The sequence below is a fragment of the Psammomys obesus genome, unplaced genomic scaffold, assembly GCF_907164565.1.
Source record: "Psammomys obesus unplaced genomic scaffold, mPsaObe1.curated_primary_1811, whole genome shotgun sequence".
Lineage (NCBI taxonomy): Eukaryota > Metazoa > Chordata > Mammalia > Rodentia > Muridae > Psammomys > Psammomys obesus.
The window spans coordinates 32,835,406-32,862,059 of NW_026596046.1; the positions used below are offsets into that span (position 1 = coordinate 32,835,406).

At 55.5% G+C, this 26,654-nt stretch overlaps 1 protein-coding gene across 2 annotated transcripts in view; it reads right to left on the reverse strand.

Moving 5' to 3' along the window:
• Myo7a (myosin VIIA) overlaps nt 1-26,654 on the reverse strand; it is a 53,808-nt gene that overhangs the window by 23,430 nt on the left and 3,724 nt on the right. For both annotated transcript variants that reach the window (XM_055623521.1, XM_055623522.1), the window contains exons 2-23: nt 25,847-25,999; nt 21,533-21,717; nt 21,013-21,134; nt 20,786-20,928; nt 20,490-20,603; nt 19,516-19,669; nt 18,704-18,780; nt 18,353-18,472; nt 17,649-17,791; nt 16,793-17,003; nt 16,145-16,280; nt 14,468-14,574; nt 8,923-9,060; nt 7,073-7,231; nt 6,682-6,774; nt 4,799-4,893; nt 3,662-3,746; nt 3,004-3,222; nt 2,679-2,786; nt 1,629-1,838; nt 1,047-1,250; nt 412-588 (exon numbers count right to left, since the gene is read on the reverse strand). In XM_055623521.1, the coding sequence (XP_055479496.1) occupies nt 412-588; nt 1,047-1,250; nt 1,629-1,838; nt 2,679-2,786; nt 3,004-3,222; nt 3,662-3,746; nt 4,799-4,893; nt 6,682-6,774; nt 7,073-7,231; nt 8,923-9,060; nt 14,468-14,574; nt 16,145-16,280; nt 16,793-17,003; nt 17,649-17,791; nt 18,353-18,472; nt 18,704-18,780; nt 19,516-19,669; nt 20,490-20,603; nt 20,786-20,928; nt 21,013-21,134; nt 21,533-21,717; nt 25,847-25,999 (3,153 nt within the window). The remainder of the gene's footprint in view (nt 1-411; nt 589-1,046; nt 1,251-1,628; nt 1,839-2,678; nt 2,787-3,003; nt 3,223-3,661; nt 3,747-4,798; nt 4,894-6,681; nt 6,775-7,072; nt 7,232-8,922; nt 9,061-14,467; nt 14,575-16,144; nt 16,281-16,792; nt 17,004-17,648; nt 17,792-18,352; nt 18,473-18,703; nt 18,781-19,515; nt 19,670-20,489; nt 20,604-20,785; nt 20,929-21,012; nt 21,135-21,532; nt 21,718-25,846; nt 26,000-26,654) is intronic.

A 26,654-nucleotide genomic window follows, 5' to 3' on the forward strand; every position in this document is an offset into this window, starting at 1 on the left:
GTGTGTGTGTGTGTGTGTGTGTGTGTGTGTGTGTGTGTGTGTGTGTGATTTCCACACAGATGCTCACAAGGTGCAGGCCACGAGGCCACTCTCCCCTCACCCTCACAGAGACTCAGGAAATCACAGTCACTGTCTGAAGCCTCCCAGTGAGTTGTCACTAGAGGTGGCTCCCACGGCAAAGTCCGTCTGCTCTACACTGTGGCCGGTCCCTCAGTTACAATGAGCACTTGACAGTTGGCAAACACTCACACACTATCCCCACGAGGAGATAGATGAGGCGGGGGACCGGGGCAGGAATGAGGCACAGACAGCTAGGTCGTAGGATACTTTCTGCTGATTACCCGAGGCCAGCATGCTGACATCAACCCTGCTAGCCCAAGGCAGTTGTAGGCTGGGACTCGTTGGCCTTACCTCGCCCTCGCCCTGCAGGGCCTGAAGCTCCCTCTTGTATGTCTTCTTGCCTAGGGTCTCATAGATCTTCGTCATCACAGGGATCTTCTCACTGCCATCACTCATGGCTGTGTGGTACTTGGGCTCAGGGAGGTCCCCCATGAACCGGAGGATGGTGATCCAGACAGCCAGTGCCGCCTGAGGGTAGAGCACACACGTAAGAAAGCCAGAGGGGGACTGGAGAGAAGGCTCTGACTGCTCTTCCAGAGGACACAGGTTCAAATCCCAGCACCATATGGCAACTTACAACTGTCTGTAACTCCAGGATCTGACACCCTCACACAGACATATATGCAGGAAAACCACCAATGCACATAAATTATATATAATATTTATATATAATAAATTATATATACACATATGTATATACACACATATATATGTATATATACATATATATGAAGAACAGAGGACCTAGCCCAAGCCATAGAAAGGGCCTGGGCTTGGAGTGGATGCTGGAGAGATAGACAGCCACCTGCGGTGTGGCCTGACCCTAGGCTGGGAGTTAGGCCAAAGGTCAGACCTTGGTCACCACCACAGCATTCATCACCCCCATCCAGCTCCGTGAGCCATGCCCCAGCCGCAGGCAGCCTCACCAGCTGATCACCCTCATCTTCATGGAAGAGTAGCGGCTGCTTGAGGGGCCTCCGAGTGTAGGAGTGCGTGGTCGTGCCCTGGAAGTAGGTGGCAGCAAATTTGGCGAATTTGTACTCAGAAAGGTCCTCCTCGTCCTCGTCGGGCAGGGGCAGGGCTGCATCCACGTCCTCTTCCACCATCTCCCTCCTCCCTCGCTCCAGGTCCTGAGGGACACAGAGGGGTTGTGTCCAAACTGTCAGACTGGGCCCTGTAGCCAGCAGGGCTAGAACAGAGGCAGCACTGGCTGCTGTCCCCACTCTGTCTCTGCAGAGTCAGCTCCTCCTCCCAGGGGGTAAGGCCTCTGCTGCTTCTCTCCACTGTGCAAACAGAGCCCAGCTCACAGGGGAACCTCAAGGACAATGGGTAAAAGTTTGGGAGTGGCTCAGCAGGTCATGTGGCAGGTAGAGACTGGATGAGACCTGAAACCCATAATTCTTCAGCCAGTTAGTCACCACCTCCCTCTATTAGAGGGCAAAGGATGTGAGAGGAGAGAGGGAAGGCTCTGGGGTGCCTCAGGAAGTCCTGCCCTGAAGTCCTGTTACCTCAAAGCCACTAGGTGCCTGGCCCTCCTGGCCTGGCAGGCCGCCCGAAGTCCCAAGGAAGCCAAACATCTTGTCCACCATATCTGAGTGGTTGATGGGCTCATGGCGGGCCTTCTCCATCTGCTCCAGCAGCTCCTTCTTCCGCCGAGCCTCCTCCTTCTCCTTCAGCTCCCGCTCTGCATCCTCGCGGGCTAGCTGGGCCAGGCGCTCCTGAAGTCGGGGTGGGGGTGCAGGGAAAGTAAGCCAGCACCCAGAAACATAGCCTCAGGGAACAGCTATCCTCAGGGTACCCAACTCCACTAGGGAACTGACACAGGGGAGGGCTAAGTGGGCCAGAGAGAACAACAGCACTCCCGGACCACAGGCGGACACCCACAGATGGACACCTCCTTAGCACGCCCCTTTGTATGAATACCCCTGCCTCCATGCCCTCTCCTGCCTCCATGTCCTCCCCTTTCCATGCCCTCCCCTGTTTTCAGGCTACAGAAACCATGAAGTCCTGGGACGCAGAACTGTACTAGAGCTGACCAAAAGATTAGTATGAACCATGTTTAAAAGGTAAAATAATAACAATTACAAACAAAACTAACACTAATAATGTTTTAATGATTGCAGTCATAGTTGCAAATATCTTTGCCTGTAATCAATATAAAAAAAAAAACACCTGAATACCTTACATACTCCCCTCTGCAGCTAACTCTTCATAACACCGAGTGTGCCTCACAATTTATCCATAGCTTTTAGATAAGCCACGCTTCAGTGTTCGCTGGCACGAGAGGCTGAATGAGCCTGCTCACTCCCCTGTCAGGCCTTTGCTCTGGGTGTCACCCCTACCCAGGAAGGGCTGTGGACACAGCCCTCTGGCTCCAGCCACAGCCCAAACCCAACGTTAGAGTTCAGCTGCCGTGTGCTGAGGGAACTGGGAAGACACATCTCCTAGGAGGTGGAGGAAGACGGCAGGGATAGGTGATGAGCAGCCAGCGATGAAGAAAAATCACGGAGCCAGACTGCAGAGCAGCTACCCGGGGGAGCCTGGAGGTCCTGGCTGACCTGATGCTTACGCTCCGCCTCCTCCTTGGCTTTCTTGGCACTCATCTCCTTTCGGAGCTTCTCTTCCTCTGCCAGCCGCATCTTCTCCGCCTCGAGGCGACGCCGGTACTGAGGAAAGGGACAGACACATGACCATAGCAACATGGGTAGCCATTGTCACACCTCTGCCTCACCCCACCGCCATCTCCCACCCCCTGAAATGGAGGGTGAGTTTGCAAAAAAAAAAAAAAAATTAAAAGGCAGTTGAGTTGCTCCCCGGGTCACACATAGGTAGGGGCTCATTGGATTCTGAAGACAAAATCTTGGGGCTCAGAAGCCCCCTCACCTCGTCCCGGAGGCGCCGGTGCAGCCTGCGGGCGATCATGCCTCTGGCATAGGCCTGCACAGTGAGCACGGCCCAGAGGCGGTGGCGGAAGGCCTTGCGCACCAGGTAGGCACGGCAGCGGGCCTGGAACTTGATTATCTGCTTTCTGGCCAGGCGGTACTGCTGGTGCAGCTTCCGGGAGTACTGCAGGGCTTGCAGCCGCAGGAAGCCAAGGCGCATCTGCAAGGACAGCAAGCCACACTCACACCTGAGGGATGAGGCCAGCAGAACACCCAGCACGGCCTCCATCAGCCTGGACCCCCCACCGTCTATGTCACTCAAGTGGGCCCCAAAGCTCCTTCCGGGAACTCCCACCTCAACCAGTGTCCTTTTTGCCCACCTCCCTAATCTAAGTTCAGGCTGCAGCCAGGTTTCCAGAGTTGCGTGTGACCAGGCCTCTCCTGGCTCCTGCCAAGGTCTGTCTCATTATGCTTTAGCTCAGCAAAATATTCCAAGGGAAAGGCTCACGAAACACGGGGAGAGCTAGACGGGCTTTGACTGAGGTAAGGGGGGCTGGCTAGGGCACCCTCAGATGCAGACTAAGTCCTGTTGCCAAGGTAACTCCCTGCTTCTGTGGCCTGTCTAGCAGGATCAGGGGTGAGGTGGGAGGGAGGTTCACCATCTCATAGTTCTTTCTACAGTAGTGGCCCCGCCAGCACCTCTGGATCAGTGTGGCGGCATTCTTCAGTTTCAGGAAGTTGGACCTGAAAGGGAGACAGCTGGGTGACTCCAGGGCAGACAGCTGGTGGCCTGGACAGCACCCTGGGCAAGGCAGGGCATAGACCTTTCTGTACCCCACACAGTGCTACCACCCGGAAGGAGTGAGGAATAATGTCTGGGGCTGTCCTTCCTGCCTGGCTCATCACATGAGACCTTTAAGGCAGAAACTGGAAACATGCTTGCTGAGCGGGTGTAGGCGTGGCAAAACCGGCAATGAAAGAATGTGAAAGAAGCAGGACTTTAAACTCCCTCATTTGAGACCTGGGAGGCTGGAACCCAAGCCCCTGTCACTGCCTGCCTCTGAAGTGCCTGGGGCTGTTCTCCTGCACACAGTAGGCTGTTTCTCAGATCCCACAATCACCATTGGCTGGATGGGGACAGAGGCCACTCAGCAATAACGAGGGTCTGCTGAGAATAGGAAAACGCAGGAGGGGAGGGTGGACATGGCATGGCACGAGGCAGCACTCCAGGGCCTACATGTCATGTTCATGAGAAACGGGGCTGAAGGCCAAGCAGAGGACAGATGGTGGAGTGAACTGGAGGAAAAGGAGGTCAGGAGGAAGAGGCTAGCAGCCTCACAGGTGATGGGGAGACAAGGGGGAGAAAGGAAGGAAGGACCAGATGAACTAAAAACAAGGCAGATTGTGGGTTTCTGTGGTACCTAGAGTTGGCCTTGGACCACCACGGTGTACTCATGTCCCCAGTGTACAATACGAGCTGCTCCTTGTACCTTATAAAATCTCCAGTCTGGCCTAGATGAGCAGGATGCCAGTGACCATACCTCTTGTCTGTGTGTGTGTGTGGGGGGGTGGCTGTCACGTGGTCTGTTCTGTGACATGGTGAGCTGCGGAAACCTTGTACCCACGTTCCTCGAGGATTTTTGTGGCCATGTGTGAATGCCATGCGCGTGTATGACGGTTTCTGTGTGTGCACCATGGCTACCCATGTCTGTTCCTGGTGATCATGAGGGAGAGCAAAGGTGAGCCACGCGTGTTCCCAATGTGGGTGCTGAGGGAGCAGAAGCCGTGACACAGACCTGTCTTTGAAGCCCCGTATGACCTTCTGGAGGAGGATGACTCTGTCTGTGATGGCCTTGTCCCGCTCCACCTCCAGCAACATGTCATGGTGGTCCTAAAAGGCAGAGCTCCTGAGCAGTGTCCCCCGGGCCACCGCTCAGGCCCGGTAGAGCCTGTCTCCTTTCGAAACTCAGGCCTGGGCTCTATGTGCACCTCAGGTGTTCAACCCTGCTGGGGCCTGTGCAGCGGCTTCCTATAGCCATCAGAAACGGTGGCTAGTCCCCAAAGGTCTGGGAGTTGGGGAAGGAACCAGAGGCACCTCATTTCACTAGACAAGGAAACAGATTCAATAACGTCACATCCCGGCTTCCCCCACCATCATTTTAGCCCTGAGCCCTGTTATTTTTCTCTCCACAATCTTGGTAGCAGACTCTTACCAGGAGTCTCCTGGTGCCTGTCGGTCCCCTCCTAGCCCTCTCCTTCACATGCAGTTGGATAACCTTTCTGTGACCTTCCACAGGTACCCCACAGCATATGTGCCACCATGATACTCAAGACCACTCCAGCTCCCACCAACATATGCAGCCCTTCTCCTCCCCATTCCCAAGCCCCGCCAGTTAGATGAAACCTGAAACTTTACTGGTTCATTCAATACATATATAGACGGAATGTTCCATGGGTAGGCAGAGTGCTAGGTAGTGTGGCAGAGCCACGGAAGACACGGCAGGTGCATCCTTGATTGGAAGCCTGGCCTTTGAGCCTCAGGAGGAGAAGGTAAAAAGCCATCCGCTTATCACAGACACCTGGTGACACTCATGAAGCTCAGCCGTGGTCTTCTCAGTGAGCAGATGAGCGAGCTGATGGGTGGATGGGTGAATGGATGGGTGGATGGGTGAATGGATGGATGAACGGATGAATGGGGCTGGGACATGTGGGATCTTAGGAGTATTCCTAAGATGGGGGCATGGGGACAATGGGGCCCTGTGGATCTTCTGGTGCTAGATGCCATCACAATTCTGTCTGTTCTCTCTGCCAACACATACCTATCACTCAACCATCCCAGGCCAGTAGCTTGTTTCCTGCGTCCTTCAGCCTGACTTTAGTCCTTATTTCTATCCCACACCCCTAGCAGGAAGACATCAGGAGACCCAGCACATAGAATTCCCTGTCCAGCGAAGAGTCAAGGAACACACAGAGGGAATGAAAGATATTTCCCCATGCAGAAACAAGGTTGTAGGAGGGGCAGGGGCTAATTCAAAGCCCACACCAAGAAGAGTTAGATAGACCCCAACCAGGCCCCACTCAAGGCTGCTTCCTCCCCTTTCTCCTCCCCGCTGTCCTGTGTTCTGCCCTGCCCCCATAGAGGAGGGGCCCTGCTCTGCCACAGAACAGCGGAAATGGAAATGGGGAAGCCCGCACGGTCCCTGTGTGGCTACTCTCCAAGGCCTGACTGCTCAGGGCCCAGCTTCTTGACTGCGATTTCTTAGGAGGCTGTGGGCGCCAGGAACTCCCCATGCTGTCCCTGGATGCTGAGACAGAACCACAGACACCAGTACACAGCTGACCCTCATGACCCTGCCTGCAGAAAGCCACAAGAAGGGACCTGAAGTCCACTCTAGACCATCTCAGGCCCAGCCTGTCGCAGATAGAAGAGAAGGCAGAAATACTCGGCCACTTGCCCTAAGCCCCCAGGCTGAGGACCACAGGCCCCGCAGGCAGGGTTTGAGTCCCTGGTATGGGTTCTGGTCCCCAGCTCTAACCTGGGGTCAGTGCCTGGCTGCACTAGCTACCTCTAATGCTCTCACACACACATCAAGACACCCTCCAGCGCCTCGGGAACATCCCAAGCCTGGAGGCCTCTGGATTTGGCAGGGCCATGGCGGCCAGGACAGGCTGCACTCACCTTCAAAAAGATCTTGGTTTTCCCGATCTGCCAGTCATCGTGTGTGCCCAGCACGGCCTCAGCTATACGCTGGCATGTCCCTCGGAGGTCACCCTGGGTGGAAGACAGGGGTATTGACGGTGTAACCAACAGAAAAGCTCCCAAGTGCCCTTCTCAAGATTGGGAAGCAGGTCTGTCCCTGTCTGGCCGTGTGACTGACCCAGCCTGGCCCCGTCTTCTCCTCAAGCCAACTAGATGGCAGCCACTGTGGTTGCTAAGGCCTTCCAATGTTTCCTTCCATCCCTCCCTATTATCACAGCAGTACCTGAGGTGACCAGGTAGATGTCAAGCTCCCGTCATTGCCACATGTAAAACTGGGGCCTCTCCCCTGTTGGGGTACCCAGCCTTGTACCTGCTTGTATGCTGGCTTTACTCCAGGGAGCAGCACTCGGTAGCGCTCCACAAACTCCACAAAGCTGTAGCGAATGGGGTAGCCCGCACGGCGGATGCGGATCGTCTCCATCATGCCCGAATATCGCAGCTGGCGTACACACAGATGCCGGTCAAAGAGCTGCGGGCCAGGACCAAAGGCATCAGGCCAAGGCTGCTACCGGGATGCAGGCTGTGTTTGACCAGCACTGACAGAAACACAGAGGTCGAGACCTCTGGGCTCATGTGGAGCAAAGCCAGGCAGGAGCCCAGGTCTGTTGGCCAGACCCCCATGGCAGCATGAAGTGAGGGCCTGCAGGTGGGACAGCCGTGTGCTCTAAGATCAGATCACAGAGAAGACAGGTCCATGCTCCTTGGGAGACAAAGGAGGCTTCGTGGAAACTGAGGGGAGGGTCTTCCAAGGCTGGAGGAGAGTGAGCATGTGGGGAGGGCAAGGCTTAAACATGGAGCAGGCTGTAGAGCCTAGGGCGGGGCGCAGTGAAGGCTGCCGGGAGGTGGGCACTCCACACAGCCCGGGCTGCCCTTCACGTGGCCTCCATCCCAGATCCTCTGTTATTTAAACAACTACAGCTGGCTGCAGTGCCCTAAGGAAGAGGCGCGCTCTTCTCTTCAGCACACAGTAGGCAATGTGACGGCTCCAGAGTAGGACTACATTCTCAGTTCAGATGGAAAGAAAATGCTGGGCGGGGTGGGGGGGCTTCTGAGGCCAGGCCAGGAGTCTGGGCCTTGCCCCATGAGTGGCAGGAACCAGGGAAGGTTTGCGGCCCTGAGATGTGGTGCACACCTTTAATCCCAGCAATCGGGAGGCAGAGGCAGGTGGTTCTCTGTGAGCTCATCTGTATATCGAGGTCTAGGCCAGGCAGGGTTACACAGCAAGACCTTATCTCAAAAGAAGAGCACAAATTGTCATTGTCAGTGTAGTGAAAGGGGGGGTGCAGGAGGCAGAGAGGCAGTTAAGGAGGCTACTGCAAAGGTGATGGCCACAGACACTGAAAGGCCTGGGGTGGGAGAAGGTCTTGGGTCCCAGCCCTGTCCTCCTGCGCACCCTGCTCCTGAGGAGGACCTCTGAAGAGGCCAGGACTCACCCGCTCTGGGAAATGATTTCCTGGCGGGGACAGCATGTGCGGAAGGTCGGCTTCCGCAGCCCATTTCCTCTCCCTCTGGGCTACTTTCCCCAGCCTTCCCTCCCTCCCTAAGCCCCACACCCAGCTTCCCCTGGACCTCTCCCCTCCTCTGGATAAACAACACCTCTCAGGGCCTGCACTGAAGCAGAGAGCTAGCAGCTAGGTGGCCTGTGGGACCGGAGTGGTCAATATCCCTGAGCCCCCATGTGACAACTCTAATTCTTGAACAACTGTCACTTCCTCATAGGCATCTTGCTAAAGGGGCTATACCCGGCCTATAGACAGGCTAACAGATGCCGTCACTAAGTGTCAAAAAGAGGGACCTCCAGGCAAGGGAGTCCAGAAGGACTTCCTGAAGGAGGTGGGCATTGAACTCGGGGGGGGGCTTTCAAGGAGGGGCTTCAGCATGAGCCACACTGCTGTTTACTAAGCATGTAATAGGCACCCCAGAATCTTCAGGCATGGCCTCTGGGGAAGAGCTGGCTGTGATGGCTCCGGTTTTCATTCTCACTGATATACAACCGCTCAGCTGGGAGTCAGCAAAGCCAGGGAAAACATTGACTCTGGAGCCCCTGTGCCTCCAGCGACTTGGCAAACCCTCTAGTCCCACAGAGGACAAGACCTTGCATTGGCCACCTATCCCATCCATCTGCCCCCACACACACACCACTTCCCTTTTGAGGCTCACCATGGGCTTCTTGAACTCATTGGGTTTGATGCAGCGCACGAAGAAAGGCTGGCAGGAGCCGAGGGTTCGCATCAGCAGCTCCAGCGACCGCTTGAACTGGCTGCTGAGCGTAGGCGAGCGTTTCCTGGTCTCAGCACCCTGGAGCAGGGACAGACAGACAGTGAGGGGAGGGGCCGCGCCTTTCCCCTCCCACCCTCCAGCAGCTATCCAGGGGAGAGGAAGGCACCAGGGAAGGTCACCAAGGTCAGCCGGAGCCTGAGGATTAGGGCGGATGGGGATTTCCTGTAACACCCCTGGTCTGGGCTGGAGCTTGGATCTCAGACACCCACTCTCTAGAACCCTCAACGGTGTCCCTCCAGGAGATCCTGGGCCAGGAGCAGCCTCTCTGAGTCCTATGCCCTCAGACTTCGTGTCCTCATGTGGTTTAGGCTGACCACTAAGTTTCCGAAGTGAAAATACTGCCATCTACCCGCCTGAGCCTGACAAGGTCAGGGAGTAGAGTCCAAGAGCAACCAGCAGGTGCCTGGGGTGATCACTACACCCTGTGGGCGCCTTGGGCAGTGCCCTCTCCCGATCAGACAGCCCCGGGGCAGTGTGGGTGACCTGGATAACCTTCCTGTAAAGACAGGTGGCTGTGCCCCAGCTGCTCAGGAGCCCCCCAGGCCCTCTGTATCCCCTGCCCGTAGGCTGTCCTCTCAGAGCCTTTCGACAGAACAGGGAGAAGGGGGACTGGGGAAGACCGGAAGACCTGCAGGACATTTGCAGGACTCAGATTAGAGAGAACACAGAACTGCCACGTATTGTTTTCCTGGCCATTTTTGTGTAGGAACTCATTAGTAAACGATTTTGCTGAAAGACTTTATATTTTTCGAGGTATAATTCCGTCACTCTGGCGTGCAGGGGCCTGGAGAGGCGGCTCAACAGAGCAGAGCGCTGACTGCTCTTGCAGAGGACCCAGCTCCCCAGGACCCCAGGACCCCAGGACCCACAGCAGCTCGTTACAACCTGGAACTCCAGCTCCCAGGGACCCGACGCCCTCTGAGGATTGTGACCTCTGAGGAGTCCTGCATTCAGGTGGTGAATTATATACACGTGGGCACACACATAGGCATATAAAATAAAAGAAATACTTTAAAATCTGGGGCGCAGAAGCACACCTAAGGCACTTGGGGGTGAAGGTGCTTAACCCACACTAAATCCAGGTGATAAGCCGCAGTGCCTAATAAACTCTGCAGGAAAGCAGATGTCTTTGGTTCTGAAACGCAGAGTGGTTCTCATCTGAAGTTCCATTGAAGGACATCCAAAATTTTTTTCAGGGACCTGGGTGATGTTTGTTCTGGCCCAACGGAATTCTTGATTCAGCAGCAGCACACACATGCAGAGCGTGTGGTTGACAACACAGAACATCCACAACGCGCACCGTATACACGTAGTACACATGCCCCAGGGCACACAACGCGGTGGGCACACAGCCATGCAGAGCCTGCACCCATACCACGCGCACACTCGCACGTCACACAGCGTTATCCACACGGGGGTATCTGAGCATGCAGACGCCGCGCGCAATGTACATAATGCAAACACCCATGCGCACGTGTGTGACGTGCATCCAGCATGCACACCAGATAGCAAGCGTGACTTGCCCACACTAGGCATCCCTCACAAAACGCACACCCCACGTGACAGTGCGTATAAATTCTCACACAGCGCGCACACCATCCAGGACTGCGTACGTATGACACAAACACGGTAAGAACACAGCGTTCAGCACATGTGCTGAACATGCGCTGTAAAGCACACGTGGCATGCATCCTCTGAACGCGGATGTATCATACAGGCCCCCACGGCACCCACACACAGCAGGCACACTGCGCAGCGCCCCTGAATACATATGACGCGCGTACCCTAAGAGCACGCAGCCTCCCTCACAGCACGCACCCCTGCATGCACATGCTTAACATGCACGTGGCATGCTTGCTAGGTGGCACATGCACACGGGGCATAGACGGTGAGAACACGCCCTGGACAGGATCACACCCTTCAAGATCCGGCCATCTTGAAGCTGTTCCCCGTGTCTGTTCTCCCTGTCGGGGCCTCACGAGGACAGGTCGGGTCTGCTTTGCTCGCTGCTGTGCCACCAGGGCCTGGGTACACCCACAGCTCTGTGTGCATCAGGACACACGTCAACACCCGGGTCACTGCTTCCTGGTGCCCTCCGTGGTGCGCAGAGTGTCTCCCCTCCAGCCGTGCAAGCCAGTTCCTCAGGAACAGCCATCATGGCCCTTCTCATATATGAGACAAACAGATCCTTCCTGATGCCCCTCGCACTTCCCATTAGCCGGGCCCAGCCTCACCCCGGCTCCCTCATTTCCCCACCTCAGCCTTCGCACTGCCTCCTGCCCTGTCACCATCAGGCACTCTGCAGCTGCACTGACAGAGAGGCTGGCGCCTGGGCATTCCTTCCTGCTCAAAATCTTCCCGTGACATCAGTTCACGCCAAGGAAAGCCAAGGTCCCTATGAGGATCTGTGATAGCCCCAGGATCTCCTGCAGTAGGGACTGGTCCTGCCCCCCCCCCACACCTGTTTCACCCTTCCTGGACTCCAGCCTCCTGGCTTCGCCTGGCCTGCACACGCCCCTCCCTCTCCCCCCACAAAGCTCCCCACCTGGGCAGGGGTAGTGCTTTCACCTTCCTAACAGATTTTCAGTAAGGCCTGTCCTGAGCCTCACACACAATGACAGGGCCACCACCACCTCACACTCTGTCCTTCCTCGTGGCCCCCTCCGAGAAACACAGCATGCCTTACGTATTTACTGGCTCTCACTGTCCCCCCTCTGTTGGAACACAAGACAAAGAACCGGGTTTGGCTTGGCTTTGTTGTTGTTTGTTCACTGCTGTGTCCTGGGACCTAGAGCCAGGTGTATGGCGTGTGGCGTATGGAGAGCACTCAATAAGCCGTGTAGACTGAATGAGTGAATGCCTGCTTAGGTGAGTGGGTGAGTGGCTGAGCAAGTGGGTGTGGGGGGGGATGGGTGAAGGAGTGTGGGGTTTGCTCTCCCAGCCTCAGCCATCTTGGTTCTCCTCTGGTTCTGTTTCGTTCAGGGAAAGCCTCCCGAGTGCTCATTCCTGAGTCATCTGTGGATATTTGGGGATGAGGAAAAGACTGAAGCCAGAAGAGGTCCAAAGGTCAATGTGGAATGGGCACAGAAGGGGTCTGAGGGAAGGAAGGCAGATATCACCATGCTGTCAGGTGTCTGCCAATGAGCAGACAGAACTGAGCAGCTGTCCTGTGGACATGCCTGGGGTGAGACATTCATCTGGGTACATCCCATGCCTGAAAAATGGCCTTCCTCCACTCCATTGGTCCCTATGTCAGTAGGTCAGGACGGGTCATGATGCCCTGAACTGCCCTGGGGCAGCAGACGCAAGAGTCAAAGGCTGAGACCTCAGGAGCGGGGACTCGCCCAAGCAGACGGTTCCTGTTAAGTGTGAGCTGTGGGTTTCCACCCTGACAGCGGAGCTGTAGCTAAGACACTGCTTTGGGGAATCCCCGGAGAAGAGCAGCCAAGTTTCCAGCACCTGCGGATCTCCCTTGGGCTGGGACGCAGGTCAGGTGGTAGAGTGTTCACCTTGCAGGCATGGAGACCTGAGTCCAATCCCCCAAACCCACATACAGAAAGAAAAGTGTGGTGGTACACACTCGTAATCCCAGTGCCGGGGTACAGAACAGAACTGGACTCACTGGCCAGCCAGCCTAACCTATGTGGGGAGTTCCAGAGAGAAGCCTTGTCTCAAAAACCCAATATTTTCCTCAGCTCCTGAGGAACAATATCCGGGGTGGCCCCTGGCCTCCATACACATATGCACAAACATGAACACACACACACACAAACACACACACACACACACACACACACACTTGTCTCTTGCCCCAGGGCAGCCCAGGCCACATGACCTATTCAAGATGACATGTTGTGTCACACCAGCATTGGAACTGTCTCAGCACAGCGAAGGGACTTGCCCAAGGCCTCAGTCAGTCACTGCTATGGTGTCTATATTCATAGCAGCCAGGAGAAATGTGCTGAGTGTGTGTGTGTGTGTGTGTGTGTGTGTGTGTGTGTGTGTGTGAGGCAGGGATCAGAGTCATTCACAGGAGGGCTGTCCCTACTGTCCCTATCTCGACAGGCTTGCTATATTCTCCTCCCCTTAACCCCAGGGGGTTGGGCCTACCCTACTGGGTAGGGTAGGGAGGGTCTGGGAGGGTCTGGGAGCAGGCAAATATGAGGGAGGGCTGCCATACTGGGCAGAGAGGAGAGAGGAAGTGGGAGAAGGGAAGCAAAGAGGAGGTGGGACAGTGGAAGGCCTTTGGAATGGGAAGCACCACGGCAGTCAAGGCCTGAAGGTGGGGGTCAGAGCAGCTGTTCTAGTGGACCTCCCCCAGAATGTGTCCGCAGAATGTGTCCGTAAGGGAAATGAAGCCTCTCCTTGACCTCAGTTCCTCCCACAAAACAGAGGACCACCTGGACCTGCAATTAAGAGTCATCAGTGTCTTGCTGAGTCCTTAGGGCCCGTGGGCACAGAAGTAGGTACAATAACAGGGTGGGGCAGAAAGGGCCTAGGAACCGTCTCTAACTTTCTTCTTGTAGGCCTCAGTTTCCCTTTTAAGAAACTGAGATTACTGCAGCACACACAACTCAAAAACCAAAACCACTCCAAAAAAAAAAAAAATAACCACTCCACAGAAAAACCACACTCCACAAAAGACCAAAAAAAAAAAAAAAAAAAAAAAAAAAAAAAAAAAAAAAAAAAATCCAGCCCTCTCTCTCTTGGTGTCAGCCCACAATGCTGAGCTCTTCCACCACGGTCATCTTGGGCCCCAGGCTGGGGCTTTTACCTTCATGGAGGACGCTGCCTGGCCGACAGTGCCGGATGAATAACCACAGAGAAACTATAAGGGGAACCACGGGCAGGGGAGGTGGAGCGGAGTGAGTGAGAAAGCCAAACAGCCACTGAGCCAGGGAGGGCGGGCCTCAGGCAGAGGTCAAGGCGGGCCACCATCCCAAGCAGCTCAGAACCTGCCTAGCATGGTGGCCCTGTCCTCCCTGCTCCCCTCCCCTGTGCCCTGGGAAAGAGGGGTGCAAAAAGGAATGAAATGAAGGGCCAACAGCCCAGCAGGACACTCTAGCTGATGCCTGCCTGCACTTCCCAAGGGGCAGATAGGCAATCCTCGGCATCGGGTCCAGGGTGGGCCACACACATCCTCTGTCTTCCCTTGTATTTGGTGGCAGGTGGGCCTCGGTCCCAAGAGACCTCCCACATAGCCTGTCTCTGAGCCTCACACCCCAGTCGTATCCTGGGCCGGTGAGGGAGGACCAGACAGAAGCATCTGCAGGCATTGCCTTCTGGGGCCCAGCTCAGCACTGGCCCCTGTCCCTACCCTGGGGTTCAGGGGGCTCCATAGATGGAAATGATTCAGGCCTAGCTTGAATCATTTCAAGCTTGATCCAGGACCCCTCCTGCCCAAAGGAATGTCCGATAGCCTTACCATAGCAACGTCGGCCTGGAAAATCTGCTTTATGAACTTGTTCCGGGAAGAGTGGACCAGCTGGATGATGTCCCCGTGAAGGGTGTCTCGGTTCTTCTCCAAGAAGCCTGGCAGCAGCAAAGCACGGTTGGAGCTCCCCCACCAAGGGCTCCCCAACCCGCAACGTCTGGGCCAGAAAGACCTTTGGAATTCACCTAGCTTACCCATATCCATTCCAAATTGTGGGACACTGGGCCTGGAGAGGACGTTGGCTTACCCAAGAACACAGAGAAGATGGGGAGCAATCCCCAAGCACACACCCTTCAATCACACAGCCTATGTAAGAAGTACAGGAGTTCTCTGTCTCACAAAGAGTGTGAGGCGACCTTCCCAACTCTGTCATCCCTAAGCCACTATGAGCCTCTCGAACTAAGATGCCAGAGTCCTTGTGAAGGGATCATCCCCTGAAAGAGACCACCTGATGCTACGAAACACCAGTAGGCAACTAATTACCCTGGGCCTAGGCAGGACAGTGTACGTTACAGTGCCCTCCCTGTGTTCTGGGGCTGGCACTATCTTCTCCATCTGACAAGGGAGAAAAACTGATTTCAGTGAAGCCAGAACAGCAAGGTATGGCAGAGTTAACACTTGAACCCAGGACCCCGGTGTCAAATCAGGGAAGCTTCCGACACTTAGAGGGGCCTGTCATCCTCAGGGACAGAGGAACTAGGGCGGTGCGTGAGATCTACAGGCTAGAGATGCCTGAGGGGTGAGAACACAGCTAAACAGGACTTGGGCTACTCCGGAGCGCATACCCTGGGCCTGGTGTCATGGTGATGGAAGAGTGAGTTACAATGGCTGAGCCCTTCCATAAGAACCCAAAGCAGGAACTCACACAGACCCAACGCTCACAGCCGCACCATTTGCACTAGCTGAAGGGTAAACAGCCCACGTTCCCATTAGCACATGAACAAGTGAAGAGTGGCGTATCCACGTGGCAGAATGTTAGTCAGCCGTGAAAACGACGGAAACTGAACCATGCCACAACATGGGTGGAGCCAGACGGGACGGTGGTCAGAGATATAAGGCAGACTCTAGGAGACCAATGCCATGACCCTACTTACATGGGGGGCCTAGGTGACCATAGGAACAGAAGGAAGAGTGGGGGAGGCGCTGGGCTGGGTGAAGGGTAGGCGTTACTGACTATTCGTGGACTGGCTTCTGGGAAGGGTCACAGAAAGCCCCGGAAAGGGTGGAGCATTGTAAATGTGTGTCACGCCACTGAACTGCAGTGCAAGCCTTGTACTGCGTGTGCTTTGCCACAGTTGACTGTGTTAAAAAAAAAAAATCGACTTTTGAAGCTCTTGACAGGTAGCCCATGGGTGGAGTACGTGCGTAGCATAGATAGCTTTGACCCTCAGTATCATAAATAAGCAAAATAAGCCCAGAATTAGGGAGGAAGAGGCAGGTGATCTCTGTGATTTCCAGGTCATTCCAGTGTACAGAGTGATTTCCCACCCAGCCAGGAGGCCTGGCTGGTGAGGCCTGGTGAGTAGCAAAGAAAAAAGCAAAGCACTGGATGCTTCCTGTGGCCCCCGACGTCCCTCTGAGCTCTGCACCGTGTGGCCTCACCCCTAACCTGGAGACAGAGAAGGTTGGGACATAGGCAGAGAGACAGAGAGGCAGCACAGCCTGTACCTTGAGTCTCATAATAGACAACGCCTGCAAAGTGCTTGATTCCAAACTGGGTGTCGTGGCTGTTCTTGGGTGGCACGTAGTTGGCATTGAGCTTGTGTTGTGAGTTCAACTTATGCAGCATGGTGGCATCCGTGCCCTGAGGGGACAAAATGGCCACTGCCAAGGCGCTGCCTTCCTGTCTTTCTCAGTCGCTGCCCTCATCACACCCCCACGCAGGCTGTCTTAGCCCCACTGCCCATCTGTGAAGCGGGTGAACTGGAACCACACAACCTTGAATGCACATTCCAGGCCAGGGCATCTATTTCTCATGACTGAAATGTTAGGAAGCCTAAGGTTGGAGGCTGTCTAGAGCCCAGGAGTTCGAGGCCAGCTTGATCGATAGAGCAAGATTCTAATCTCATTTGTGTTTTTCCTCCTGAGGGTAGTCTCATGTTTCCTTCCCCAGGTCAAGCCATATTCCATTATGAGCATCTCTCTGGACCAGCTGTATATTTAGATCTTGATGGTTTGGCCCGGGGCTTGGTAGACCACAGGTACGTAATCCCTGCTCATGGCCTGAACATCCTGGAATCAGCTCAGAGCACCAGGGCAGGCTCAAGCTGCTTGGCCCAGGCTGCAGACGGGCGAGCCCAGGCTCGGGATGCCCACCTTGGGGAACTTGCTCTCCTCGTCGATGAGGGAGATGACATTCATAGGCCGGTTGGCAATCATGTCCAGGGCTTCCTGGTTGTCAGTGAACTCGATGTGCAGCCAGTTGATGCTCTCCAGGTCATACTCCTCCTGCTCCAGCTTGAACACGTGTCGTACGAAGAACTGCTGCAGGTGCTCGTTGGCAAAGTTAATGCAGAGCTGCTCGAAGCTGCAGAGGGCAGAGGACCGTGGACATCCTGTAGCCCAGACCCAGCCCTGTCTCCACCTGCAATGTGACCTCTGACACAAGATTCCCAACAGGTGGGCTAGGGTAGGAATTGTCAAGTCCAACTCCTATGCAGAAGAAGATTCTGGGGACTTTCAAGGACATGCCCAAGGTCACTGAGGGTCAGAGGAGAGGCCAGGCTCAGGGTTCCTTCCTTGAGTGACCATGCCCCATGTAGGGCCCACCAATAAGGGGAAAGTGTCATGACACTGGGAAGGTGGGCCATGGAAAGATACCAGAGTATCCAGCAAGCAGAGGGAGCCCTGATGTCAGCCCAGCTGAGCAGCAGCCCCGACTCACATTCAGTATGGTGGGCTGGGCGACTCTGTGACATCCAACATTACAAGCTGAAGTGACTCCGCTCCTGAGCTCAGAGACCACAGACCACCTCCCAAGTACCCAGGATAGTGGAAGCCTTCCCCGGCCTCCAACTGGGCTGGCCTCAGCTGATCTGGGGCTGGGTATGAAAAGGCTCTCCAAGATGACCGGGGTCACGTTTCCCCAGCCTGGGGGTGTTCTTGGAGGCAGGCGAGTGCAGCCTAATGGGGGAGACATGGCATTTCCCAGGCATGGGGTGCCCCACCCTACCTGTTCACAGTGAAGTTCTCAAACCCAAAGATGTCCAGGAGGCCGATGGACCGGCGGCAGTTTTTCAGGTCCTGGCAGGGTGGCTTGTAGATTGCGGCATTGATCTTGTCCACAATCCACACGAAGAGGCGCCCGTAGATGCCCTGAAAGGCACCCATCAGCCATGGTGCAAGCAGGCCCTCCCCGAGCGGCAGCCCACTCCAGCCGTATCCATGCAGACACCCCCGAGCCTACGTGCGCTTGGGACTCAGCAGCTACTGTTTGCTCCCTTAAACTTCCCCTGATGTCGAGGCCTGGCAGGGAGTCACCCTGGGGTTCAGCCCACTTCACTTGTACGTCTCCCCATCCTCTGAGCACCTTGAAGGCTCACAGTCCGGCACAAGGTGGTACAGATTAGGGACTTTCTGATTGGCAAGTGTATGGGTATAGCAGCCTGAGGACTGGGAGTCTTCCACCAGCCAGACCCCATGAGACCGAAGGAGAGGCCCCTGGCTGAGAACAACTGTTCAAAGCGAGTCCCAGGGGACAAAGGAGGGGAGCACAGAGTCCGTGCCTTTGGCACACCTGGTCTTTGGCCTCAGAAGATGACAGAGGGACATTGGGCATCAGAGAGCCTGAGGCTACAGCATGCTGGCCCAGGGGCTGCGGAGCAAGGCCCAGCGTTGGAAACACTTTGCACACAGTCAACGGCTCCACTCGCCCACCTTGACAAAGGCGTCTCGCACATCCAGCGCCTGCTCCCTGCTGAGAGGGGTGGACACCGTCTCCCCGCGGGTGATGAGGGTGCGGCTTGTGAGGCAGCTCATCAGGTCTGGGGGGTTCACCTGCGCAAACACCAGGTGTTGGTCCAGCCCCACCCCGACTGGCCCTTTCCTCCCTGCCAGCTCCCTTGCCCAGCTCTTCCCAGACATCCCAGACCTCACACCACCACCCCTGTGGGACCAGGGGCCAGCTCCCTAACTGAACAGAAACCCTCCAAGGGCTCCACCTCAGCCCGACTGAGTGGGACAGTTGGCCTCAGAGGGTCAGTGGAAATGGGAGAGGCTAGCACCGACCTTGAGCAGGGAAGCCGCCGTGGCCAGCGATGGGGAGAAGAGGACTTCACAGGCATCCAGGTTCTCAAATGTACGGGCTGCCAGTGGCAAGGGGCACAGTGTCACCCAGGGAGCTACAGGGGCAGGGCGCCTGGGGGGTGCAGGCTGCCGTGCCTTTTCTCAGGGGCCTGCCCTGTCCACAGAGGACATCATCAGCAATGGTCAAAATACATCTGATGAACATTCATGACAGCCGGTGGGCACCATGAGAGGAGGGGCCCCAAACACCAGCACCTAGGGCTGAGTCTGGCACCTATCTGGACCCTCTGCTGGCTCCCCTTCAGCCTCTCCCCTGTAGTCCACAGTGGCAACCGTGACACCTTTGGGACAAGCTCTGTGAACTTTTCCTTTCCCCCCAAACACCCTGTTCTGTTGGGCCTCAGGGGTTTTGCAGGTGCTTATCCCTCTACTCAAAGCACTGATTTCCCCTTCTCTTTCCAGACTCAGTAGCCCGAATTGCATTAGCTCTGGGGACACTTGTTCACGGCGGTCAATAAGTGTGCATGCAGTGTGAACTCAAAGTGTCTTGAAGATGCTTAGCCTTAGAGAAGAAACCAAATGCGGAAGAGGTCTCAAAGGGCTGCATTCTTCTTGGAACGGCTCCCCTACCGCCTCGTGGGGGGCTGCCACACAGTGTACCGCCCTCGAGGCTCACTTCAGGGTCACGGCCTCCCAGCCCACATCCCATGTGACACCCGCCTCGGCAGGCGGCACTGCCAAGCCCTGCTCTGGGTGGAGTATGGCGCGGTGGGGCAGGTACCGTGGGGCCTCACCCTCATACTGCAGGTTGCCCATGTGCAGGATGGCGGCCAGGAGCTTTGAGATCTCCCAGTTCTCCGTGTCTGTGAACATGAGCACCTTCATGGCTGAGCGGAAGTTGGCATACTCCTGACTGTCCACCCGGCCCTCACAGGTGATGCAGTTACCCTGGGGGGCGGGGCATAAAAGAGGAGGAAGGGGTATGTCAGGGAGGCAGCGCCTGCAAGGATATCTAGGTTACTGTGTCGCTTCTCCAGGGCACCCTAACATGAGAAAGAGCGAGGAGCTACACAAGGCTCGCTCCGTCTTCGTTTCATCACAGCTCACAGCAGCAGCATCCCACTAGGCGCCATATGGCTCCAGGGAGCCCACTCTCAGGGGAGCACCTGTCGACGGTAACCACATGGGAACCACAGAAGGGATCCACAGACACAGCCTGCTCAGTGCTGCGTGCGTGCCTGGTGTTATGGTGACCCCCCCACCATAAAATTATCTCACTGTTACCGCATAGCTGTGTTCTGCTACTGTTATGAATCGTCACGTAAATATCTATGTTTTCAAATGGTCATAGGCGAGTCTTGCGAAAGTCCCTCAGCCCCAAAGGTGTCGAGACCCACTGCCCTAGAGCCACGGAGCAGGAGAACCCAGCACCAGAGCCTGCCATCAACAAAGCCTGGAGAGCCAGGCCTCAGCACCCAGCTCCCTCAATCCTGGGAGGCTCAGGAGAGGCCTTCGGTTCTAGCTTACGAGGATGAGCAGGCCTGTGCGCTTGGTCCTGTGGCTCCTGGGTGCTGTGTTCCCATGCGCCATGTTGACCTCGAGAAATGCACCTGTGGTAAGAATTCACTAGGGACATGTGCCCATTGAGGGAGAGGCCGTAAGGCACAGACAAGCCGGGGTGGGCTGGCACAGAGCCACACTAGTGAGTCCGGTCCTGCCCCGTGTCCCTGAGACAGGTGTTTACCCCAGTGTGTCACCTGGGCCTCACCATGGACAAGTAGTTGTAGTCAGCCGCCTGGCCGAGGCCCAGCTTCCTCTTCTGCTCCTCATTCATGCCCTCCAGCATGCAGTAGAACACGTGGTAGTTCCTCTCGTCGGGGGCCTGGAAGTGGGCACCGGTATTGGGACCAGAGAGCACACATGGGCTGGAGTCTCACAGGGGGACCTTGGACACTTCGAGGGGCAGATGGAAGTGAGTGTGGTGAAGGGTGGCCCGGACTATGCCGACAGTGGCGCCCACCCACCCAGCGCAGGGGCCGGCTCCCAGCAGGGGCCAGGGCTCACCTGGCGGCAGACTCGAGACTTCTCCAGCAGGTACTGCTCTATTTTGGCGCCCTCGATGGCTCCGCGCTTGTTGAAGTGGATGTCGATGTACTTGCCGAAGCGGCTGGAGTTGTCATTGCGGATGGTCTTGGCGTTGCCAAAGGCTGCAGGGCGGTGGGGATCACAGGTGAGGCTGGGTGGACCCCATGCCAGCACCCGGCAGGGGTCACCCTCAGAACCTGGCCTACCTTCCAGGATGGGGGTGGCCTCCAGCACCTGCTGCTCTATCCAGGAGTGCTGTCCGCTGATGGCCGCGAGGAACTGCAGGATCAGCTTTGTACTCTCTGTCTTGCCAGCTCCAGACTCCCCACTGCAGGGGCGGGGGACGGCAGGAGAGGCCTCAGCCTTGGCTGTCCCACTAGCCCCGGTCAGTGCTACAGGTCTGGCCCTCATGGACACAGGGCTCTGCCACGCCCCCATCCCTACTGGTCAAGAGTATGAACCATGTGAACTGCCCAACTGATGCTTTGGCCTCTTGCCTTGCCCAAGAGAAAACAAGGCAGATTTCAACTGACCGTCGCGTAATAGGAACCGTTAGGAAACAATGTTGGCCTCGAAAGCCAACATGAGCCCTTTAGAAGAGAAATGGAAGGCCCAGGAGTGTGGGGGACTCTATACACCATGACACAGCGCAGAGGGCACAGCCAGCTGTGTGTTAGCAGGAGAGCAGAGCTGGGCTCCTACGGGGAGGGCAGCTGTGCCACCCACCTGATGATACAGCACTGGTCCCGGCTGTTGCGCTTCATATTGAAGTAGCAATTGTCAGCAATGGCAAAGATGTGGGGCGGCATCTCCCCTATCTTCTTGTTGGTGTACTGGCGGATGTGCTGGGGCGAGTAGATGGAGAGCAGCTGGTAGGGGTTCACGGCTACCAAGATGGAACCTGTGTACGTCTGCAAGCAGCAAGGGACACGAGCTTGCACTGTCTGGTGGGGGTGGGAAGGTCTCTGCCCTGCGCAGCTCTGGAGTCCGCAGACATGGAAGGAGCCAAGGTGGCCTCAGACTGGCTTTGGGTCTGGCTCAGAGACATTTGGTGAAAGAGGGATAGACAGGAGGTCCCTAAGCCCGGACTGCACTGTCTTATGTGGACAGGGAAGATGAATGAGGTAGAGTGTTTCCAGATTCAAAGCACAAAAGCAGGGACCGCTCAAATGCTGGCCCTCCTTTGGCCCCAAGACTTTTAGAGCAAAATTCAAAGACTGGGCTGTGTCCGGAGGAGAGACGGGGGTACCACGAGTGGGGACAGGTCATAGAGAGCAGGAGGGCTGGGGCTGGGATGTGGTACAGAAGGAGCTGGGATTTGGGGCTTGGGTGGGGACTTGCCCTTAGCTTTTCCCAAGGGAGAGGTGGCTGCTGTGCCCTGGAGAAGCACCCAGGAGAAGCACCAGGGCAAGATGCTTTTACTCTCCCCTGTGCTGGCTGGAAAAGGTCAGGCCCTGCCTCATCCCAACCTGGAAAAGGTCAGGCCGCCCTGTCGCTATTGGTGAGAGATGTTTTGATGTCTGGGGCCTAGAGTGGCTGAAGACAGATGTGTCTGTCTCCCCAGGACTCAGTGCATGGCAGCGGAGCGGCCACCATTCCCCAGCAGCTCAGCAGTGTGGCATGCAGGGAAAGCAGCTGCGTGCCCAGCGCAGGCCAGGGGAGCTGTGCAGAGAAGCAGTGATCAAGCCCAGAGATGCCAGCTGAGAGCCCAGCAGGCCCTTTCCCCTTAAGCCACCTCCTCCAAATATGGCACCCAGCAGCACCCAAGACTCGCTTTCACAGCCCCGCTCAGTGCCAGCAGCCCAAGCAGGAAAGTAAGTGAAGCAAGGAGGCCAAGGGAGCAGCCCAGCCAGGCCAAGAAGCCTCACAGTCTTCCAGGGGCTGCTACTGTGCCACTCACCCGCCCTCCACAGTTGGTCTGTCACAAAGTAAGGGAACAGGTAGAGACAACCAGTCAATGGAAAAGACACCACAAAGGCATCTCCATGAACCCAGGCCTAGGCTAAACAATTGGGAGAGGGGCCTGTGACCACCATCATTCCACACAGCTGTGGAATATAGCTGACTCTTGTCTCCATATGGGAAACCCATCCGCACCCGAGAGTCAGCCTCAAGGGGCATTGCTTTGGCCAGCCTCAGTCTGGTCATTTGTGAAAGGGGCTGCTCGCCGCCCCCTCCTGGGGCTGCTGTAGAGCCTAAAGGACAGAGGCACCACCCTTGCTGAGCACCAGGAACACAAGTTCCTTAACTCCTTAATACTTTCTCAAGAACATGACACCTGTCACCAGCGCACGGCAGGAGGCTGGCCCCACAAGCCTTCACCGTCAGGGCTCAGAGGGAACCTGCATCCTCCAGTGAGAGGCAGGGGCTGGCCAACAGCAGAGGATAAGGGTATGAAAGGCCATGGCATTTGGGGGGATCAGCTGGGGAAAGGTCATTCTAGCAGCTGTAGGAGACTGATGTCATTTATCACTTCAGGCCTAATGACCCAGCCTACATGTCACCCCGAGAGGCTCAATGGCAGGGAAGTGACAGAAAGAAAGATGGAGATGCTGCAACATTCCAAGACTTTCTGCTGCTGTGGACGGGCCCTACTATTCCAACTACAGCTCCATGGCTCTTTCCTTTCTGCCCGCAACATAAGGCCTTCATTGGCTCAGGATTTTTCAGTGTCCCACCTCCTGGAGGCCACCACATACTGGCCACCAGGACTCCCAAACCAGCCCTGCTCTCAGCCTGCCCAACTGGACCTCCAGTACCATCATGCCCTTCACCCAGGTGAACCCTCCACTTCTTCCTCCCTGTCACCGGCACCCTGACCGCCCTCCCTGGTCTGGGCAGTCCTTTGTGCTGCTTCCCCACCTGGCTTCTGTCCCCGTGAATGCTCCATCTCTCCTCCACTTGCAGCTCAGGTGGGCTTCACTACCTTGTCCTCTGCTGGGACCCATCCTTGCTCCCTACACTCTCAGAGCCCTGCTGCTCTCCATCTTGCAGACGAGATGGCCTTCTACTGAGCCTGTGTCCCGAAGCCCCTCACTGTCCTGCTGCACCAGGCTGAAACACACTGACCATGCCCTTCACCTAGCTGGTGTCCCTTTGCCATACAGAGCCACCTCCTGCAGAAAGAAGACTGTTCTGTGTGGCCCCTCACAGCCCGTGTGCTCCCTGCTGTACATTTGATTGGATGCTTGCTTGGTGGCTCTGGTTTGAGGACTTCGTCTCCTCAGTGCTTGACATGGAATACAGGACACGCTCAACACTGTTAGTTAAGTGACTGAGTGATCAGCATTAACAGGCTGAACGGGCAGCATCACTAATCACCTCCAGGGTCTAGCAGGGAAGGCAGCTAAGGAACACTCTGCCAGCACTCAGGACCACGTAGACACATTACCAAAAATGAGGCCTAGGATGAGACAGGTGGGACAGACAGAACACTGAGCATAGATATACTACTGTGTGTGGAGAAGAGGGTCAAAGTTCACAATAGGGGTGCACACCCATGAAGGTTATATATATATGTGTGCGTGTCCCACACTTGAATGTATACATAAGTGCTCATATTCAAGAACATGTGTGTACATGTGAGCACACAAATACACGTCCACACATGCATACCGTCTAAGCACACACAGGTGAACACGATCTTTCCCTTGCAGGCGTGATGACATAGGCCCCATCGAATCAGTCAGAAGGACAACCACAGCTCACAGTACACACGTCTGTTTGAAGCGTCTTACTGTGCAGGCCCACTGGCCTGAGTTTGAGCCCTGCGTAAGATCTCAGATGCAGCGACACATATCTGTAACCCTGGTCCTACTACAGGAGAGTTGGCGGGAAGCTCCCAGGCCAGCTAGCCCAGAGTGTGCGGCACACGCAAGAGAAACTCTGCCTCAAAACGAAGTGGAGGAGAGAACCAGCCCCAAAAGTTGTTCTCAGACTTCCGTAGGTGCTAGCTGCGGTACAATGCACCTACACACAACCGATACATAGTCCATTTTAAAAATAGTCAAAACCCCTTCCGAGACTCGAGAAGGAATAAAATTAGTACTTTAGTAGGAAGTGCAGGCAAGCAGCCTCCAAAACTACGAGATGACAGGGACAGTTCACTGCCTGGTCAGTCACCCTTCCTCCTTACAGTTTCAGTTAGGCCTACGTTGTTTAGGACTTAAGAAAATGTTTTGAGGTCTGGAAAGTTGTTTTATAAGTTGATAAATACAAGATATGACTTAGAATGATTTAACAAAATTTTAGACTCACCTAGATAGGGTAGATAGTATTTTCTTCATGTTTGCTAAATACAAATAAACTAAACATATGGCTGTCCTTATTGTTACATAACTGTACTCTCTCTCTCTCTCTCTCTCTCTGGTTTTTCAAGACAGGGTTTCTCTGTTTAGCCTTGGCTGTCCTAGACTCACTTGTAGACCAGGCTGGCCTCAAACTCACAGAGATCTGCCTTCCTCCCAAAGTGCTGGGATTACAGGCGTGTGCCACCATACTCAGCTAACTGTTCTCATTGTATGTAGTTTACTATAAATAAATAAAGTCCATATGCAGAAGAGGAGGAGGAGGAGGAGGAGGAGGAGGAGGAGGAGGAGGAGGAGGAGGAGGACAGGAAGAAAATAGTCAAAATAAAGCCTTTTTCTTCAGCAGGGAACACGTCCCCACTAGAAGACTTTACCCAGGGAGACATGTGCTGGCTGGTTCTAATGAAGGTCTGTGGCGCCTCTTTTTCCTTCCTTCCTGATCTTAAGGCTTCAGGACCAAGCCCAAAGCAGAGCAGTAGCAGCCCCTGGCTCCCTAACTGGCAAAATACTAAGTCTGTCCCTGAGCAGCCCTGACCTTTAGTTTCCAAGCATATGAGACCCACAAACCTGCAGTATATCAGCTCCTGCCCAACCTCAGTTCTAAAGAAAGAGCCCAGAGCCTGGGCAGGGACAGGGGCGGGGCTCAGATGGAGCATCTGGCTACAGAGCTAAGGGAGGCCCAGGAACCTGGGCCTCTGGATGTAGCACGGGGGCAGCCGTGGGCGGTACTCACGTAGATGAGGTGGTCCCGGTATCGAATGAGCAGATTGCGAAGAATGCCTGCCTCGTTGAGATCTCCCAGGCGGATCATGTCCTCCACACCGTGGACCGAAGTGGGGTGCATTGGCTTGATGTGGGTGGCATTTTGAGGGGAAATCCAGTGTTCCTGCAGGCAACACAGCCCTTCCTGTCAGCTGCTGCTTTTGGGCCCAGGCTGTGCAGAGGGATGAGGGGAGGCCTGGGTCTGTGATAGGGACCTGATCAGCTCTAACTGGCCTGAGCCTGGAGATCTTACCCGTCAAGCAGCTCTCCTCCATAGACAACAGAGGAGGGCAAGGCAAAGACTGCCCCTACCAATAGTCATCCTTCAGAGGACCAGGTCCCCCAGGCCCTTTGGAGGATAGAGTGAAAGCATAGCAACTGGAATGTAAAGGGCTTGGCCTCAAATCCAGGCTCCTGTAAACGAATGTCTAAAAGTAAGTTCAGAGAGTTCACCAGGGCTACTACGGCCAGGTGCTGAAAACTGCCTTTCTCGGGAGGGAGGCATCTTTCCAGCTGAACCCTGAACGAAGAGAAAGTGTCTGTAAGCAGTGAGGAGAAAAGGAAAAACAGCCCTTCCCAGGCTGTGGCATGGGGGAGTAGACAAGGCAGTGGCAATGGGAATCAGGCCCTGGTGAACTATGTGGAGCTTGGGGAGGGGAGACTTCCTGGACCGGTGAGCTGAGGAGGGAATTGCAATTCTCTCTCTCTCTCTCTCTCTCTCTCTCTCTCTCTCTCTCTCTCTCTCTCTCTCTCTCTCCCTCTCCCTCTCCCTCTCCCCC